At 42.3% G+C, this 20,400-nt stretch overlaps 8 protein-coding genes across 8 annotated transcripts; 6 read left to right on the forward strand and 2 right to left on the reverse strand.

Moving 5' to 3' along the window:
* Nucleotides 1–44: 44 nt before the first annotated feature.
* Nucleotides 45–221, forward strand: SS1G_09258 (predicted protein; the record flags this gene model as incomplete). Its single annotated transcript, XM_001589487.1, has 1 exon — nt 45–221. One exon carries the CDS (start codon nt 45–47, stop codon nt 219–221), a length of 177 nt encoding a protein of 58 aa, XP_001589537.1.
* A 1,219-nt stretch (nt 222–1,440) lies between these two features.
* SS1G_09259 (hypothetical protein) lies at nt 1,441–1,647 on the reverse strand (the record flags this gene model as incomplete). The annotated part of the gene is made up of 1 exon (XM_001589488.1): nt 1,441–1,647. The coding sequence occupies one exon, from the start codon at nt 1,645–1,647 to the stop codon at nt 1,441–1,443; it is 207 nt and encodes a 68-aa protein (XP_001589538.1).
* A 469-nt stretch (nt 1,648–2,116) lies between these two features.
* Nucleotides 2,117–6,259, forward strand: SS1G_09260 (hypothetical protein; the record flags this gene model as incomplete). The annotated part of the gene is made up of 5 exons (XM_001589489.1): nt 2,117–2,135; nt 2,496–2,940; nt 2,990–3,016; nt 3,069–3,296; nt 3,376–6,259. 5 exons carry the CDS (start codon nt 2,117–2,119, stop codon nt 6,257–6,259), a joined length of 3,603 nt encoding a protein of 1,200 aa, XP_001589539.1.
* A 941-nt stretch (nt 6,260–7,200) lies between these two features.
* Nucleotides 7,201–11,976, reverse strand: SS1G_09261 (hypothetical protein; the record flags this gene model as incomplete). Its single annotated transcript, XM_001589490.1, has 4 exons — nt 7,201–7,868; nt 7,916–8,537; nt 8,593–11,703; nt 11,755–11,976. The coding sequence occupies 4 exons, from the start codon at nt 11,974–11,976 to the stop codon at nt 7,201–7,203; spliced, it is 4,623 nt and encodes a 1,540-aa protein (XP_001589540.1).
* A 375-nt stretch (nt 11,977–12,351) lies between these two features.
* On the forward strand, nt 12,352–13,131 carry SS1G_09262 (40S ribosomal protein S11; the record flags this gene model as incomplete). Its single annotated transcript, XM_001589491.1, has 3 exons — nt 12,352–12,529; nt 12,712–12,950; nt 13,063–13,131. 3 exons carry the CDS (start codon nt 12,352–12,354, stop codon nt 13,129–13,131), a joined length of 486 nt encoding a protein of 161 aa, XP_001589541.1.
* Nucleotides 13,132–16,495: 3,364 nt separating this feature from the next.
* Nucleotides 16,496–16,834, forward strand: SS1G_09263 (hypothetical protein; the record flags this gene model as incomplete). The annotated part of the gene is made up of 1 exon (XM_001589492.1): nt 16,496–16,834. The coding sequence occupies one exon, from the start codon at nt 16,496–16,498 to the stop codon at nt 16,832–16,834; it is 339 nt and encodes a 112-aa protein (XP_001589542.1).
* Nucleotides 16,835–18,574: 1,740 nt separating this feature from the next.
* Nucleotides 18,575–18,829, forward strand: SS1G_09264 (hypothetical protein; the record flags this gene model as incomplete). Its single annotated transcript, XM_001589493.1, has 1 exon — nt 18,575–18,829. The coding sequence occupies one exon, from the start codon at nt 18,575–18,577 to the stop codon at nt 18,827–18,829; it is 255 nt and encodes an 84-aa protein (XP_001589543.1).
* A 277-nt stretch (nt 18,830–19,106) lies between these two features.
* On the forward strand, nt 19,107–19,202 carry SS1G_09265 (predicted protein; the record flags this gene model as incomplete). Its single annotated transcript, XM_001589494.1, has 1 exon — nt 19,107–19,202. One exon carries the CDS (start codon nt 19,107–19,109, stop codon nt 19,200–19,202), a length of 96 nt encoding a protein of 31 aa, XP_001589544.1.
* Nucleotides 19,203–20,400: the final 1,198 nt, after the last annotated feature.

Consider the following 20,400-nt stretch of genomic DNA (forward strand, 5'->3'; position numbering starts at 1 on the left):
ATTGGTTGGCACTGGCCTGTGAAGAATACACCTGAATGACGGAAATGCCAACGAGGACAGACAAACCAGGCGATGTAGTTATTTTTCTCTCTTGTGGAACTACCCAAGAGCGATACGTCTATATGAAAGCAGGGAATATCTTGTTGAAGAAGCTATTCACATCAAACTGCCAAGATCTTGAATTCCTCTTCGTCGTCGAAAAATACTTGGATAGAAAATAATCTCTACCTGGTCGGAAAAAAACCGGATTCCTGCGGAGAGACTTGTGATCTAGTGGATAGAAGGAAATGGTATACTGCTCCGAAAATAACCCAAGCAAGTGATCGCTTTAGTATAAACTCACAGAGGACTTACAGCTTCATACTTTTGAACCTGATTCCGACGCATGAGGTGGATTTGGATTTGGATTTGTTGCAGAAGTGGAAGATTATCACGAACTCAGCCGTTTAGCAAAAATGGTTGGATCCGATCATCGGCTATGATTATTTCATATAAAGTACCTTGGCGGGCTATCTTGATGATTCCCAAGGTTAGCTACCTTGATGACCTCTATTGCCATGATGTGCTTCCAAACCTTGCCAAATGTGATGACTATCAGCTGTCTGGATTTGACGGTGTATACGCATATGATTGGCACACAATTGCCCTTGAATTCACAGTAAAGTAATCATCGAGTAATGACTGCAACATGGTGAAATGGATGCCGACAGAATCATCTGCAGGTTCCCGAATACATTGCTGGTGAGGCGGGTAGCCATGCAGATGTGGTCCATGCACCTACATGAATCCTCAGCAATTTACACACAACGACTACTTACCAATACCAATCGTTTCTCATAAACTTTATACAATTGATTCATCAGAGCTTCTTCTTCTACACCCCGTGTAGTCGGTGAATAGCTTTGATATCAGTAGATTTGGATGCTGCACGTCGTAAAGTTTTTGTTCACCGCTCGATTTGCCACTCTTCACCGAAAAACAAAATACCAGTTTTGGGTAATTTTAGCGGTGTTTCGACGAATCACATCATTGTATTGCTCATCTTTAAACTTGGCTAAACTCTTTACAGTAAATATCTTTCCTATTCCGACTCTGATACGTCAATGTTGCAAGGCCCTTGCATAAATTGATTTTAGCCAGGAACCGTTGAACCTTGGTGAGCCAGCCAACCAACGCTCTCCCCACAAATCTTGATTGATTATGATTCTTTGCTTTCCTACATAATATTTCCAGGCAGACATTCCAAACTACATACTACATATTGATAATTCACCAACATTGCTTCCATCACAAGTATATCTTCATCCTTCAAATGATATCGATATAAAAACTCTCCCTTAAACCCCTTTTCTCTTGCTTATAAGGAGAGCGCTTACTTGTGAGTGCGGCTCTGGAAAGATGACGACACAATTCGTCCTGAAGCCTGACCAAATGGCGGCTTCACTCAATGTCCAAGGAGCCGTCAATTACAACTTTACTCTCGACTTGAAGGGCGACAATTATTCCTGTAGTCGAGTTTGGGTATGGCTCCCTTTCTTGGTCATCCTCATCTTCAATGCATTTCCGCTGACACAAATTCAAGGATCCTGTGAATGCAAAATTTGAAACTTGCTTCATACCATTTATAGCCGGTATTCCAGCAGTCATCAGTGCATTAATCATTCTTGGATTTTTGACACAATTACTACCAATCCGCCGTTTATCACCATCATGGCTTCAGCCATTTATAGAAGAACCAGTAGAGAAATCTGGCGAGCTTGAAGAAGGGCGTCGACCACACATGTTCACAACCATGACCACGTGTTTATTAGGTGTCTCAATTATTGGTACACTACTACAGCTATCGTCGATATTCTATCCTGATTTTCATCAAAATCAAAATTTCCATATAATGATGATATTTCCTACAATTTCTTGGGCAGTGGCATGCCTCCTCATTGCTATTCTTCAACCAGTGAAGACACCCAAATCTCTACTTGCCCTCTACATCAGCATTTTTATCTCACAGTACTTTGTTTTGGTTGATCGATTCTCGACTTTACAGCCGAAAGATGGCCCATTGGTTCTTTCTTGGGTGGCTTCAATTGCAGCGGCCATCATCATTCTGCGGATGCCCATGCGTGATCCATCTCTTGGTAATGACGGGATAAGTCCAGTCTTCAGCCCACCAACTGACTCCCTTCGAAGTCCGGAAGATAATCTCACTCTATGGCAGTTCATGAGCGTGTCTTGGATGTCACCTCTCATGTCAATTGGAAAAGCTAAACAACTGAATGAGGACAACGTTTGGAGTCTCAGTTACCAGTTTCAACATAGGATACTTCATGAAAAGTTTAGAGATACGCGTGGCTCAGTACTAAAGAGACTTATAGATGTTACAGGTATCGATCTTATTATACTTAGTTCTTTGGGAATTTATAGATCATTCGCAGGTAATCACCCTATACACGTTCTAGAATCATAAAACTACAAACTAATCATTGGAATTTCTAAAGATATTGCTGCACCTTTGCTACTCCAGAAAATACTCGCAAGTTTGGAGAATCCTCTAGCCCCCAAGCAGGCCACACTGACATACTCCTTGATCGCCCTCGTCATCAGGCTAGTATCTGCTCAATGCGATGTATTCTCAACTTGGTATGGTAGACGCTCCTACGAGAGATCCCGAGGAGCACTCATTACTATGCTTTTTGAGAAATCTCTGTCGAGAAAAACTGTTAGTGCTAGCACAAAGCCAAAGGAGGATGAACATACCAATGGAGTCAATGGAAAAAATGGAATTCTATCTACTGATCCGGCGAAAGAACCTTCGACTCCATGGTGGGAAAGAGGATTGAATATGGTTACAAAACCTTTTCTTTCATGCCGTGGTTTGCGAACCAAAGAAGCCAAGAAGCCAAAAGAACCAGCCTCAATGGGTAAAATATTGAACTTGATGAGGTTAGCTTGCTCTTCCATCATCTAGAAATTGAACTAATAATCTTCATAGAGGGGATGCTTATGAAGTTGCCCAGAGGTAAGACCTAATTCTTAAGATTATTCACTTACCTTACTAATATATAACAAAGATTTTGGGACTTTGCTGATTTTATCACGCAACCCCTGGGATTAATACTTTCAATTATTGCTGTATGGAAGCTTCTTGGATGGCCATGCTTCATTGGAGTGATAGCTGTTTTCATAGGTCAAGCTTTTAGCTTTTTCGTTTTAAAGGCACTTATGTATTATGAAAGACAAAGAAGAACGGCTTCAGACACCAAACTCCACAAGATTACTCAGCTCGTTGAGTCAATTAGGTATGTCATCTCATACACTTGAACTATTACTGCTAGTCTTCACTGAAAACTGGTGTTTTTTTAACTAACTTCTTTATAGACACTTGCGTTGGTATGGATGGCAAGATATTTGGCTTGCCCGAATTATGGAAGCAAGACAAAATGAATTGTGGCTGCGTGTTATAACTAAGGCCTGGGGTACTCTTTTGTCGTTTGTGTACATGTTTTCAAGTGGAATGTTTCCCGTGGTGGCATTCTGGGCCTATTGCGTGTGGGCAGGTCAACCATTGCGTGTCGATGTAGCCTTTCCTGCTCTTCAACTTTTTCAAATGCTCGAGATGGGACTACAGACTGTGCCAAATCTTCTAACAACTCTTCTCAACGCTCGAATAGCAATGGGACGTATCGAAGACTTTATGAAAGAGCCTGATAAACCAGAAGTAGAGGCAAACCAAAGGTCAGATGATGGACTTGAGATGAATGATGCCTCATTTGCTTGGCCTGGTGCCAAAGACCCTGTCTTAAAAAACATGACTGTCTCATTCCCATCTGGATTATCACTTATCTATGGAGAGGTTGCATCTGGAAAGACAGCTCTACTACAAGCTCTTCTCGGCGAGCTTGATCATCTTAGTGGCGGATATAAGCCAGTGAATGAGGTGGTAGGTTATTGTGCACAAACACCATGGCTACAGAGTATGAGTATTAGAGACAACATTTTGTTCTCTGCTCCATATCAGGAAAGTCGATACAAACAAGTGCTAGATGCCTGCGCTTTGATCCCTGACATGGTAAATTTCAAGAATGGTGATTTATCCTTGATTGGAGAAAATGGAATTGGACTGTCTGGTGGACAAAGGGCTCGTGTTGCATTGGCACGAGCAATTTACTCTAATGCGAAAATATTGTTTCTCGATGATCCTCTTTCTGCACTTGACCACCACACCGCGGAGTCAGTAGTGAAGAAATGTCTAACGGGCTCGTTGGCGGAGGGAAGAACTATTATATTAGTGACTCATCGCACCGAGTTATGTCAAGGAATAGCACAACAAATTATCAGAATGACAGACGGAACAGCAGAAGTATTTGATCCTGAATCTATCCCGTCTGAGTTACTACACACCATAAATTCTTCAAATTCTGCAGTAGAAGAGCAAAAGGAAGATGAAGATCAAGCAGCCGCAGCAATGCCCGAAAAATTCATGGAAGATGAACATCGGGAGCATGGTGGTATTAAAGCTTCAGTCTATTGGGAATATATCAAATCAGGAAAGTTGAGATATTGGGCTCTAATCATGGTGGTCATAACTTTTCTTCGATTCGTCGATATTGCCGAAACGTGGTTTCTCAAATCTTGGGGAGAGGCATATGAAGGACCACGGAAACCATCCCGAGACCCTTTTAGTCGACTTCCATCACCTGAAACCAATATCCAGCCATGGTTACTTGGATTCTTTCTCTTTGCTGTTGCTGAATCCGTTGCCTGGGCTTTGTTTCAGGCCTCTGCACAACTAATGGTTTATACTGCGGGTAAAACCATTTTTGAGAGGGTCATGACCAGAGTTGTCCATTCGACATTTCGCTTCTACGATGTTACACCAGCGGGTCGTTTAATGAATCGTATGACATCAGACATTAGTGTCATCGACGGAAATCTGAGCTCTCACTTTACATCATTTGCATTTTTAATTATCTTGTGGTTTACATCTATTTTAGTTATCGGATCTCTCACGCCGACCTTTTTAGCTTTTGCAATCTTCCTCGTCATAGCAATTGTATTGATATACATACAATTTTTACCTACATCTCAGAGTTTGCGCCGTCTCGAAATGGTCTCGCTGACTCCATTGATTTCGAATTTTGGTCTGCTTACTGAAGGTCTCGGTACCATACGCGCGTTCTGCGCCCAACGTCGTTTTCAAGACCGAGTAATTGAAGTAACGGACATTTTTCAGAAAATGGATCATTTTTATTGGTCATTACAGGCATGGCTCGCTTTTAGATTCAATATACTTTCAGCTGTTTCGACATTTCTCATGACAGTTATAGCAGTATACCAAAATTTATCACCTGGTCTCACGGCCTTCGTTCTTGCCGCCGCAGGTAGATTCGTGCGGGCAACGAAAGGATTATGCCAATCTTACGGTCAACTACAAATGGAATTTGTCTCAGTAGAACGTGTAGTAGAACTTCTACATCTCGACCAAGAATCTCCCGGCGAAATTGATCCTCCAGCTTACTGGCCACGCCTTGGCGGCGACATCATCTTCGAAAATGTAACCATAAAATACGCACCTCATCTCGAGCCTTCCCTAGAAAATATATCCCTGACCATCAAAGGCGGCTCAAGTACCGCACTCATCGGACGCACCGGCAGCGGAAAATCTACACTTGCTCTCTCCCTCCTCGCCACAACCCTACCAAGCACAGGCCGCATCCTCATCGACGGCATCGACATCTCCAAAGTCAAAACCCAAGCCCTCCGCAAACGCATCACATTCCTCGCTCAAGAACCCGTTTTATTCCCCGGCACCATGCGTATGAATCTCGACCCAATGGACGAATACACCGATTTTGAATGCTCATCTGTCCTTTCCAAAATCGCTACACGTCACAATTGGACATTAGATACGAATATTGATTCGGGTGGTAAAAATTTAAGTCAAGGTCAGAGACAATTGGTGGGACTGGCTAGGGCTCTCTTGAGAAGAAGTTCGATTGTTATTATGGATGAGGCGACGGCGAGTATTGATAAGGAGACGGCGGGGAAGATTCAGGAGGTTATTAGGGAGGAGTTGGTTCAGAGTACGGTGTTGACGATTGCGCATCGGGTGGAGGCGGTTAGGGGGGCGGATTGGTGTGTTGTGCTTGAGAAGGGGGGGGTAAAGGGGTTTGGGGAGGCGGGGAAGGTGGGTAGGATGGGGGTGGGGGTGGAGGTGGAGGGGAGGAGTGATGGTTCTGAGGGTGGGAGTGGAGGGGAGTAGAGTAGGATAGATTAGATGAGGAAATTTATTTTAGGTTAGGGGGAAGTATATATAAAATAATATAATATATAATACAATTGAAGCGTTGAATATATAGAAAATATTATATATAATTATAATATTAAAAGAAAAGATAGAAAAAGAAAAGAAAAACATTATATATTCACGCTTCAATACTCACTTTATTATTAATGATCATTATTAATATTCAAATTCAAATTCAAATTCTAAAAACGTAGAAATGAATTAAAACAGTTTATTATCTCAATAATATATCAATAATAAAAATGTCTCATCTCATCTCATCTCATCTCATCTGAACTAAACAAAAGATACAGTTAAATAATCAACTTTATAACTTTATCCTACATAAAAAATAAAATTCGCTGCTACAGCAAGTGCTAGATAAAAATAGAAGTAATCTAACCCCATTGTCATCATCCCCATCCCCCCCCCCCAAAAAGCCAACTTTTTTTTATATCAACCACAAGTGCATAAGAAAAAAGCAGAGCAGTAACGGAACGGAACGGAACGGAAACTATATAAATCTTTCTCTTTTATCATTTTATTTATAACATCCAAACATCCCTATCAAGTTAAGCCAAAAGAAAGGATATCTAATACGCATAAACGACGACCGGGAATATTTAATTCTAAAGATTTGACTTCGTGTCTTATATCCCACGCTACTCCATAAATATAAAAATGAATATAAATATAAACATAAACACCCTACTCCATTCATATCACCAATTCCAATCCCAATTCCAACCCCAATCCATCCGATCCTAATACCAAGTAAAACCAAAGAGGGAATCCATTTCGCCAATCATAAGTGTCATTAAACGCGTCATAAAATAAAAACGCCATCTGCTTCTTAGAAGAGAGAGGAAACGCACAACACAAAATCCTAACTCAATCCCATACCTTACTTTCTCCCCCTAGCAACAATTTATCCCCAATTCAGCTACTGCTGCTCCCCAAGATACAGTTCCACTGTCTCCTTTCTCCTTGACATAATTACCTAATCTATTAAGCAAAAATTCCCTCATCTTTGGTTCATTAAATCTCTCTCCGTAGATCACTTTTGCGACCGGGGAAATCTCCACATCGAATCCTTCTTCAGTGCTATGGCTAATAAGGCTGAAAGCTAGTTCAACCTTCGTGGTAAGCGGCGCAATCAGCAACTTGGACTTGACAAGAATAGAGTTATCTGATGTTTTTGTGACGGCAGTTGGGCAGATGATGTTCAGTAAATGAATATCATCTACTACTTTAGCGGCCTTATTCCAAGCGACGCTAACGGAGTTTAGGAGAGCTTTGATTTCGGTTTCTGATTGAGGTAAACCTCTCACGTGATCACGGATACATTGAAGGAGGAATTCCTTCTCGGGGGTGAGACGTGATGGATTGTGCTCTCGATTGGCGGCAATGTACCAAAGATCAATCCTTGAGTTTTCTGGCTTTGTAGTCTTGCTGGGATAATTCGACTTGAATGCAGATGCATCAAATACAAGCTCAATCTCCTTTCGGTAGGTCATTGAAGTTGTAGTTCCGGACACGCCAGTGATCGTCCATCCATGTTTCTTCTCGATAGCATCCACTTTTGCTAGAAATTGTTAGTGGGATAATTAGAAAACGATACGAGGAACATACCTTTAAGAGTACTAATTTCACTCGAACTCCATCCACGGCATTCCTCCCTGATCTTCTCCGCTTCACGGATTTCTTTAAGGCACATCTCCTTCTTGGCGGTACCGGCTTCAATCTCCGCTTCTCTTGCTTGAAGCTGCTTCTTCAATTCCTCAATCATGTGCCTTTTGGCATCAACATCCGCTTCAACAGATATTAACTGTTGTCGAGCTTCACTAAGTTCTTCAGGATCACAGCTAGCAATTTCTTCCGCGGCAGTCCTCAAATTTGCCTCCTCATGTTGAAGCTGCTGAGATTTCTTTATCATTTGTGGGAGTACAGATTCCAGAAGTGCCTGTTGTTTATCAAGGATTTCTTCATCGCTGATCATACCTTCAGCACTTCTAACGAGTTCATCCTTGACAGTCTCAAGTAAAGTCGATCGCCATTCATACCACATGCCTTTACTGAGAAGACGAGAATGTGTTTTGACATTCTTGAGTTGATTGTCCATCACAAGCTTCATATCTGCCGGTGCAGAAATGTATTCACGGAAAAGTGGGGGGTTTTCTTCAAAGGTCTCGCTCTCAATCTCACGAACAGTTTTTCGGCCGTCTGATATATACTTCTTGAGTTCATGACAGGCCTAGATATGTTAGTATCAGCAGGTTTTCTCGGAACAAATTATGGCGATAACTTACATGCTGGAATAGCTCAAGCATAGGAATTGTAGCTGCACCTGCAGCAACACAATCCTCAAGAGAAACCTTGGTTTGATCTGACAATCTATTTCTCAATGGTCCATCGCTAGCACGTTTTGGCGCAATTGTATGCCTTCGCTTGGTAGTTGTCAATTCCATGAATCGAATGCTTGTCATATTCAAAAAATCTTGCAACTGTATGCGTTCATCTCCAAGTGGTTCTTCAGGTAGCTCTGGATATTCAACTGGTGCTGTCTCTTTAAATGGGATTGCCACAGGCTCAGTCAAGTTGGCTTCTGCATCTTTGAAACGACCTTGATCACGTGGTGTGGTTACTCTGTCCTTGATGGGCGAAGTAGTGGTAGTAGGAGTAGTGGAAGTGATGGTCGAGTCTTCCATACTCTTTCTGCTTGCGCGGGTTAGACGCCCAGTTGTTGTTTGTTCTTTGGTGGGTGGGCCTTGGAGATGGACGTTCTTCACAGGACTGCCCTGATGATTTTTCAGTCGCTTCATACCACCCTCATCTTCATCTGAGTCATCCTCATCCAACTCAGCAGGTCGTTTACCCAGAAGACCAATCGCTGCGCCAGCGTGCAAACTCTTGCGACCTTTCATTGACTTCTTAGGTGTGAGACTGTTGATCATTTCCTTGAGGTTCAAGGTTGCATCTTTTTCTTCTCCCTCACCCTGATCTGCTTCACGCTCCATTATCTTACGTCCATTTTCTCGATCTTCTTCTTGTTCTCGCTCCCTGTCGACTTCTTCTTCCATGATACGAGGATCTTGGAATCGTACACCACGACCGAGATCTGCTGGCTGGGTAGGTGTGAATGATCGTGCTTGTTCTCCAATCGATCCACGTCGGTCCAATAATGCAGCAACCTTTGGCGATCCTAGTCCTACTCTATCAAGGCCGATGCCAGTGGACAATCGTTTTTGTGGTGTTAGAATGAAGTTGGGTGTCGCAAGGCCCGTATTGCTATCTTTTTTGAATAACTTGTTCGGTGTTTGTTTTTTACTTGAAGCTGTACGAGGGGTGGAAGATGACTCTTTGGGATCAGGTTTGAAAAGTCTTTTGGGCGATCCTGTACGCATGAGAACATTTTTAGAGGGTGGAGTTTTGCCTGGATGAGATGGTTGAGCAGGTTGTGGAGTGATTTGTTTTTGTGGGGTAGTCGGCTTCTTGACTGGTGTAAGCATCGTAGATTTAGGAGTAGATTTAGGTGTGGTAGAGTTTCGTTCAATGCTTCTACGAAGCCCTTTTCCTTTGAAACCGGCTGTGAAGCTGGGACTGCCAGTTTCTGGTGCTACAGTTAAAGGTTGCTGGTTGATAGATTTTGGAGGAGAATTGGCTGGAACGTCTACTCGAAATGGTGAGCTGAAAATGTCTGTTTCCATCTCCATAATCTTCTTCGCTTGGTTTCGATCCCCAGCGTTCAATTGTGGTAGGATACCACCTAGTGCTTTGGTCATTTCCATACCAACGGTCACATCCATATCCATTTCCTCGGTTTCCTCTATATTCGAAGGCATAATACGACCCACAGCAGCGGTCATATCCATGTCAATATCCATACCCATTGTCCCATCATCGGCGACGGAATCTAAGCTCTCGCGATCTCGTTTCGGTTGTGACTTTGGAGCCATGGATGATCGTCTCGTATTCTTGGTTGCAGCCGGTTGTGATAGCACCCGGCCAACTGCTGATGTAAAGTCCATGCTCATATCATCTTCAGATGCCTCTCCTTCATTTTCAGCAGTATGAATGCCACCCACAGCGGTAGTCAAGTCCATAGTCTGCTCGCCGAATGACGACTCTTCCCCTGTCGATATTCTGCGAGTACTTTCATGACGGTCCGCTGCTTTAGATTTTGCTCCAGGTTGGCTATTGGGAATAATTCCACCGAAAGCACGGGTCACATCCATGGAAAGCTCATCATCTTCCCGTTGTTGACCTGGTAAAATTCTGCCAACAGCACTTGTCATATCCATATCCATCGTCATTTCTTCTCCATCCGATTGTTCTGGATCTTCTTGAACATCCGATTTATGTGCTGATGAAAAAGGATTCACATTTTCTTGGTCTTGCTGAGATTCTAGAGGAGGCTTCTTTGTCCATGGAGCAAAGGATGCAACGATCTCATTATCTTCACTCATTTTGGTATCTCCTTGCTCATCAAAGATCATTGCTTGGGTACCAGCTTGGTTTGCGGCCCGCCGTAAAGATTGTTCTAGCATCGTATCTGAGCCAGCGCTGAAGCCTGACTGAACTGATGCCATTGACATATTTGTTGTTTCTCCACCATCCATGGTCATCCGAGTGCCGTCGTCATCATCTAGATCACTAGAAGCAAATTCATCGTCCTCAACATCATCGGCACCAACAGAGCTTCCGCTCAAAGGACTTGACGAGAAAGCATCATTAGGATCATTGAAGTTCATAGGGGGTATGGCCGAACTTCTGCGGCGCTTCTTTTGATGTAGGTCGCGTTGATGTTCTGGTGATCCATTTGCTGTATCATCTTCAATTTGTTCCGGTGGTGTTGATGGAGGCTCTGAAGGATCTGAGCTAGGTGGTCCAGAATTTTGCTGATGCGGGGTAGTAACTGAGCCTCCAGTAACATTCGAGGCCCGGCGGGTGGAATTGGTAGAATTTGATGAAGTTGTTGAGTCTTGGTATTCTACAACGACGTCCCAAGTATGAAGTGTTGCTTCCGGTGCAAATGAAACACGTCGGTTAGCAAGAGACTTACGTCGAGCATCTCGCCTAGAATCGACTTCCTTTTGCATAGCAACCCTCTCCTTCTCTTCCCTTTCTCTAGCAGCAGCTTGTTGTTCTTCCTCCGTTCTCAATGCAACTCGATTATCATTGTTTGGTTTCGGTATATCGATATGAAATGGATCATCAAGCGATTCGGGGCCTGCAGTTTTAGAACCGTTGTCAACGCCGAAATCGATCAATAAGTCAGATTCTGGTACAGGTGGTGAAGGTGTTTTGGCTTTTCTCGGACTCGATCTCCTGTTTGGATTATGCGCCGGGATCTCACGTAGAGGAGGCATTGTAGGTTTTAAGATTGATCTTGGAGGGGGTTGAGGAATTGCAGCCAGGGACTAAACATTATTAGCTTGTTTCTTTGCTTCCAGCTCGAACCAGATTCCTACCTTGCGTCGATTCCCAGTAGTATCTTTGAGAGCATCTAATCCGCCAGGACCAATACTCTTACTTCTTGATTTCCTCGCTGGCTTTGCGGTTGGCGCTCTCTTCCCAGTAAGCGCTCCGAGCTCCGCTGTCATATTTTCTTTATCGGCAGGTATTGCGGAGAGTGACTTTCGTGATTTTGGTCGACGAGTCGCAGGAAGTGTTGCCTCCTCTAAAGAAGACATTGCACATATATTCGAGTACCAATTGTATAAAGTACCATAAAGTGTGTCCTATAAATTAGTTATGAAATCTGGGGAAGAAATCGTTAGAAATCTCTTGATGTTGCTATGCCGAAAGGGTAAATCACAATGTAAACAAACAGTCGCGTCGAATCAAACGAGGATTGTTCGGATTAACCTCGGAGCATAAATTTCAGAAAATCATAACAATTTTCGACCCAATCACATGACCTTCTAGCATTGAGTCTCGCTTAGCCAAATTCCTTAGCGGCACACACATTTCGAGAAAAATTGGAAATTTAGAGGAACATTCAATCGACAAGACAATCCTATCGACGACCACCACGAATTTGCGACCTTCGACCAAATTTCGCAACCATGGCCACCGAACTTACCGTACAATCGGAGCGCGCTTTCCAAAAGCAACCTCACATCTTCCTCAACTCCAAGTCGAAGACCAAGTCCAGCAAGGTTGGAAAGGGTGGCCGAAGATGGTACAAGGACGTTGGATTGGGATTCAGAACCCCAAAGACCGCCATTGAGGGAAGCTACATTGGTATGTGGACTTTTATATGAAATTGTGGAATGGCGGAGGAAGGAAATATGCAACACGAATTTACGACTGCTTTATATTTCTTGTGGGGTTGGGAATAAGGATTGAGGGTCCAAAAAATGATATGAAGAGGATCGCGAAAATTGAATCGGAGAGGGTGATGCTAATAAGAAATTTTCAAATAGACAAGAAGTGCCCATTCACCGGTCTCGTTTCCATCCGTGGTCGTATCTTGACCGGAACTGTTGTTTCCACCAAGATGCACCGTACCCTCATCATCCGCAGAGAATACCTCCACTTCATCCCAAAATACGCCAGATATGAGAAGAGACACAAGAACCTCGCCGCCCACGTTTCCCCAGCTTTCCGTGTCGAGGAGGGTGATCAAGTCACAGTTGGACAATGCAGACCATTGAGCAAGACCGTACGTAACAATTTGCGCAAATACCTATGTTTTATTGGCGGGATCATGATCATATGTCCTTCTATTTCTGCAAAGCAAGCGAGTTCAATTTAATTAACAAAATTCTCATTAGGTTCGTTTCAATGTTCTCCGTGTCCTTCCCCGAACTGGTAAGGCTGTCAAGTCTTTCAGCAAATTCTAAATGGGTTCTTTATCGTACAATGGGTGCATGTGGTTTTCTGGGATGCTGATCAGGAGGGTTGTGATCATATGAATACTGGGAAAGCAGCATGAAAATCATGTGCAGTAGCTACGAGAAGTAAATTCAATGCCACGACGTTCCAGACACAAGATGATGCGTTACTTGAATCTTGATGTGGATTGAATATGACCAAGGAAATGAAATGAGAGGATACAATGCAACTTTACAGTCCAAGAATTGCTCTCAGCACTAATCTTGGTGTACGATGCTAAAATATACGCACATTCTAGATGTGAAGAGCGAGAGATGGGCACGCATTCGGCATTCCACCAAAAGTTATAATTCTTAGTATTGCAAAAGAGTGTTCAATGTAGCAACAAATCTTACCATGGTTATATATCTCTATCGTGAGACACTTCACTATACACTCAGCTCTCTCGGTTTGTACCTTGCAGTGTACCGGGGTTGTATTGACAATTATTGACAACCTCAAATAGACATTCATTTATTAACCATTCTAGATTTCGAATCGACAAAATCAACCCACTAATCTCGAACGCCAAGGTCATTCTTAAATCTTTTTTTCTTGCTTTTTCTTTTACTCATGAAGCAAATCCTAATTCCTCACCCCTTTATTTCGAGGCTGAGGATATCAATACCCGAGAAGAGGTAGTTTCTAGCTTCAGCTCTTCAACCGCCGAAACATACAAATGAATGATGAATGGTTCTATCTATCTTATGTGCCAGCCACTCATACTAACACTAGCCACACTAGCCACACTCAAGAACCTTAAAATCACGCATCCCATCAATTCAACCATCACTTCAGCTATCTCCACCTTTCTTCCGCATTGATGCTTCAAATTACCTAGGTAGATATATCATTATGCACAAAACACCCCGAAAAATAAAAAAAATCCACCAAATAGTAATTCTGAAATCCAGCTTGTTTGCTTGCTTGCTCCACCTCCAGCTGCTCCAGCTCTTGCTTGCATCATTACGGAGTACGGAGTACAGAGGAAACGGATCTCGGATCTCTCGCTGTTCAAACCATCGACCGAGTGTGATGAACTTGTGATAAAGTGGAGTGATTGGAAATTGGAAATTGGGAATTGGGGATATTAATATTGAGACAAAGGACGTATGTATGGATTCAACTTATGTGAGCGAGTCAGTTAAAGAGCCGGTAAAATAATTGATAGTGAAAAGCTCGGTAAAAGAAATAAATGTATAAAATAAATCTCAATCAATTTATTTAATTTATTTCACTATATATTATCTATCTATATATAAGCAATTCCTTATCAATCGATTTCACAAGAACATCTGATCTCATCCCGAAGATTTGAATTGAATCGAAAAAGTTTATATAAAATACCTAGGTAATACATCAGCCCTGACTAATCTAGAAAGACTCCCTAGACTCGTGAGATTGAGATTGAAATTGCAAAAGACTTTGTATTCATATACTTCCTACATTTTATATACGCACATTCAAATATATACATTAGTAATTTGTCAGAAATTATCAATCTGAATCACACAACATTAACGGGGTAAATCTTATAAATCTCACTAGCTAGTTTTCGCATGAATGAACCGACATATATACCTGGATTAGCATAATGAATAACAATACCCCCCTCTTCCAATCCTCAGAATAATAATTATTTCATACATTGATTCTTTGATATTACCGAGTATTCGATCGCATCAAAACTGCTTACTCAAATCTACAACTTCCATCGTTTGTTCCATTCATTCATTCAATCGCATCTCATCTCATCTCATCAGCAACACCTCGACTCAACTCAGACCAAGCGAATCCAAAGCAGCCAACGATCAACTCAACACAACTCAACTCAACTCAACACAACTCAACCCGAACAAACCAAACCAAACAAACAAACAAACAAACAAAAAACAATGTACTCACCATCCACCTCACCCAGTCCACCCCCCTCACACTTCGACTTCGGTACACCACCCCCCTCACCACCACCCACACTAAACTCCCGCTCCTCCTCCAGCACCAGCACCAACACCAACACCAGCACCACCTCAATCATCACCTCCACCATAACCAAATACTGTCGACCGTCCAGCACCTCCTCTCCAACCTCAAAATGCAATAAAAACTCCCCGAGTTCCAAATCCAAATCCAAATCCAAATCTAAATCCAAACACATCACAAATCCGCAATCTATACCCGTATCCCCTCTCACAGATAAATATTCCACGGCAAAACCTTGGTATCATACTACTATTGGTAAACGGTTGGGTCCGGAAGCACGTGAGTTGTTAGAGAATTATAGTCATATTCCTCCTGAGGAGGTTGATGCGCATGTTTATAAGATGGTATGTTAGGGGGGGTTTTTTTTTTTTGAGTGTTTAGTTTTATTTTATATCTTTTATATCTTTTATCTTCTGTTTTCTTTTTCCTAAATTTCTTATCTAGGTTTTTTTATAAAATTTCATTTCTTTTATTGGGGGATGTGATATACACTCTAGTATCTACCATATGGGGGCTTCATCATCTATCCATCCATCATTCCATCCATCCCAATACACAAAAGCAAGATGAAATCCAAGTACATGGGACCACAAAGTCACAGAATCACAAAATCACACCAAGGAAAACCTAACTAACAATCTCCCCCCCCAAAGCGTGATCTCCTCTGGAATCAAACCCCCTACCCCTCCATCGGAAATTTTTCCTTCCTAACCCTGCGTCTCCTGACCCACCCACTCTATCCCCGCATCGTCCAGATTCTTTCCGCCCCGTCAACACCTTCGAATCCACCGGCCCTTTTTCTCGATTTGGGTTGTTGTGTTGGTCAAGAGTAAGTTTGTTCTTTTTTATTTTTTGGGGTTTTTAGTTTTGAACGGAGAAAGTCACTTTCTCTATCTCTATCTCTATCTTTCATTTGCATTTTCATTTTTTGTTCTTGTTGTCTTTTGATATTTTTCATCTACGGGTGTTTTCTTTATCTACTTTCTAATTTTTACTTTCTGCTCCCTTTCCTCGTCTATTGCATTTTCCCTTGAAAATTCTCGCCTCAAACCCTCTCCTCAATAATGGATCACTATCCATCTCAAAATCCACACACATACATACACACACACCTAACTAACCCACCCTAGACTCCGCTCCCTCGCGCACCACGCGCATATCCCCCCCACCCAACTCTACGGCACAGACTACAACGGCAGTTTCCTCAAAACCTCGTACAAAATCTTCCTCGACACGCCCACGCACAGCGCCTTCACCCTCCTGCAAGCCAACATCCTCGACCCGAATTTCTTCCCCCTAACCTTCCGCAACCACATCCACCAATTCTCAATCATCCACTGTTCCCTCTTCATGCACCTCTTCACATGGGAGCAGCAACTCCTCGTCTGTGAAAACGTAGTCCGTCTATTGCGAAATATAGAAGGTGCTTTATTCGTAGGGTGTATGGTAGGGAAAGAAGGGGGAGGAGAGGGTGAACAGGGGAGATGGTTACATGATGCTGATAGTTGGGTTCGGTTGTGGGGAACCGTGTGGGAACGCTTAGGGATGTCTGGGAGTTGGAAGGTGCAGGGTGAGTTGAGAAGGTTGCCCGGTGGGGATTTGGTTAAAGAGGGGGAAGAAGCGGTGATGGATTCAGGAGGGGAGGGAATTGGTCTTTTTGAATTTTCGGTTGAGAGGACGGGTGTTTAGATATTGGGGCCGCAGTGGTTTTTATCTTGGTTTTGTTGGCTTTTAATGATATGTGCATATATACAGCTGTATATATGTATATATGTACATATGATAATGTACACTTAGGATACATATAACTAGGTATGAAACAATTTAGGATAGGAAATCAACCAAAAATCATGAATATAAGAATATAAGAATATAATTCCACAAACAAACTCAATCCCACCCACTACCTGCCAAGTCTTTCACATATTAACTAATTATTGACTCAAGCTTCCTTCAACATTTAACGCAACACACACACAGCGCTACACAACATAATATTATCGCCAAGCCATCACACAAAAAAGACCCGAGTAACATAACATAACTCAACATGCAGATATGTATATGTAGTGATAACAGCCAAATGTTTTATCATGATTCATGATTAATTAACGATCCGAGTCATGGATAGATTATAATACACAAAACCTAGGTGGTTAGTACGTACACACGACTTTGTTTCCGATGCGCATACATACGTGCATACACATGCACACTTGCGCCAAGAATATTGAAGCGGCGCTTAATTTGCCATTTGGGATTTCGGGTTTGGGAGGTGTGGGAGGTGTGGGTTGCTTAGTTCATTCGTTTTGTGACGTATTGTGTTATTGATTAGTTAATGATTAATTAGATTTGAGGTAGGATTGAGTTTGTTATTTTTAGAAGGGAGGATGTGTAGGGTAGGGATAGATAGGGATAGGGATATGGATAAGCAGAGCCGCATATAAATCTAGGAAGATACGGTGTGAGGATGAAGATGAAGATGAGTTGGATATAGTATGTGGTTCCAGTCAGCCACTATGTGCTTTATGCCTTATGCTTCATGTTTGTCTGACATGTAGGTATTCTTTGATTGAATATTTGATAGGGTATCATAGGGTATGATAATATATGCAGGATCTGCAGATGAGGACACGCTTGAGAGAGTAGATGGATGGGATATGGCCAGTAGTTGTTATTGGTGCGTGTGAATTACATAAGATGTAGTGGGGAGGGTGAGATGTGATGAGATGTGATGTGATGAGATGTGATGAGATGTAATGAAGTGAGATGAGATGAGATTTGAGTGGCCTGAGGAAAATAATTTTGTAGAATTTGATGATTTGATTGATGATTGGGGAATCTTCATCATGATTCTATGTATGTGTCCCATAAAAACTTTCGGTCTAAGGATTAAGTTTCGCAAGGAATACCAGTGTAATATTATCTCATTAAGAGCTCTCACCGACAATTCAAATCGCCAAAGTAGATTCATATTTCTCTACATTTTTAATTGGATAGAAAAAGATAGACGATAAACAACAAACTACCCAAGTGCTCCAATCCGTCATGCACACATCTTATGATTGAGCTAACAATCATGCAAAATTATCTCAAGAAGGATGCGGGCTGCTTACTTCCTTCGAGATGGATGTTGCGGCACGGAAATTATCTCATGCCTTAACGGTGAGATGAAAAGTCGGTAATACGACTGCAGGCTTACCACTTGACATGTGGATAGAGAAAATTGCCAATATGTAAGTGGAGCTCATTCTCTGACGAGAGAAACTCTTTTCATATGATGAATCGTTTGCCTGAATACGAGTTTCGGCCCTTTAACATGTGCTTCTTTCCAGATGGGAGAGGTATAAAGGGAAAGGAATGTGTCCATAGTTTGATATTGACCATCCGACATCTCACTTGCGATATCGATTCCTCTTAACAAACAATATGCCAGCTCGTTCAAGTATATACATTGAATTGTATACTCCAGCGGCCGAGAAGCCGGAAGCTCTCAGAATGTCACTACATACTGGAGGACATCGACATGGAGATGATAGGGAACGTGTCTATGAATCGACTGTGAAGTCAAACAATGTTCCTCATGACAAAAGGGGAATTGATACTTCAGCGAATAAAGTGGGGACGATACATTCTTCCAGTCTAGACCAAGAAAAATCGGTGGAAATCAGGGGTAGTGCTTAAGACTCGAGCTCGGCCTTGTCGTTCGATCGTGCCCTATACGTGGTGAAGACGGTACCGTGGAGCTGGAACCATAAAATTATATGGATCGAAGGGGTTAAAGCTGGCCTCGTTGGCTCGAGCTCTATTAGAGACTCAAGGGACAATCGATACGGAATGCCGAGAGATAAAGGTGATGGTTTTTTGTGGATGAGTGAAGGAAAGAATGCTCAGTCATCAGCGCGTGTGGAAAGAAGCAATAACTCTTCACGTAAGTTGCCAACAAACCACCTACTGAATCATGCTCATTTTCTGTAGGGCCAATGACAAGGCCATGGCCATGGATAGAAGATTTCCCATGATTCTTGTCGGTTTGGGGTTGATGGTTAGGAAATAAAATGCGGGAATGGCTGGTTGGTCTTGCTTCCGGTGTCCGATTATGAAGCAACAGGGTTATTTCAAGGATATTAGGATCCTTTCATTCCCAAGTACACCGTATGAAATATTTGTCATTGCTCATTATCCATTTTGAGGAAACAAGTGCTTTGTTTGATTCGCGAATATCGAGTCGCGATCTGATGATGTGTTGTGAAGTGAAATTTATTGTTCGGATCCAAATGGTGAAGCAGAAGATTCAATGTAAACACGCAAGACGGACACGAGCCTTACTCTGACCAGGAATCATGTTGTCACGTGATATTATTGGAATAGGATGCTACTTCTGAAGTTCTCTTTTCAATCAGTTCTAGCTTCAAATTTCATGAAATGGTCGTTTCAACCAAACCAGGTGTGATATGTTTTTGCGACAAGATGTCTAAAGACCTTGGGGGAAAAGTTGCTTCATCCAGTCATGTGACACTTTGATGCACGAAAATTACTGCATTCGCTCAGCGGGGCAACTTTCTTTCTTTGCTTTAGGCTCACCGGTTACTCCCCCCGCGAACCTTATTTGACGCAGCAATACACAATACACTCACCGTGTTAAAGTGATGCTAAACCAAAATTCTATGTTAGGATCTGATCTTACAACACATTTCAAATAACACGATATACCGAGTTTACTGATACACAGAGTACTAGTTTTCGTGCAAAATGTCAAATCTGTTCACCCACAAATTTCATATAAATTTTGACGTCCACCAGTCTGATAGTCTTCCATGATTTCATCGCCGGCGCGCCACAACCCTTAACAGCCACGCGAACCCTTGTTATAACCTAAAATATCCAACGTCATAACACTCAATCTCAACCCTGAATACGAGTATCCCAATCCACCATAAAACCAAGCAAATTCTCTACAAACTATGATCTTGCTGCAAAATAAAACCAAGTGTTCTCTCAATTCCAGCTTCATCCATTAAATCCATCCATCAGCCATGTATATAACCAACTCCCTTCTAACACTTTTCCCCCATCTCATCTGCGCACTTACACTCCCACAACAACATCCCATCGCACCATCTTCAAATACCTTATCAATATCCTCTCAAATCCAACCTCTATCTCTATCTCAACCTCTAATGGGTTTCGGAACATGGAATCTAAATATTTCACCCCTCGATCCGCACAGAAACTGTTGCTTATGCAATTGAAAT

Source organism: Sclerotinia sclerotiorum, genomic scaffold (genome assembly GCF_000146945.2).
Source record: "Sclerotinia sclerotiorum 1980 UF-70 scaffold_13 genomic scaffold, whole genome shotgun sequence".
In the NCBI taxonomy this organism is placed as follows: Eukaryota; Fungi; Ascomycota; class Leotiomycetes; order Helotiales; family Sclerotiniaceae; genus Sclerotinia; species Sclerotinia sclerotiorum.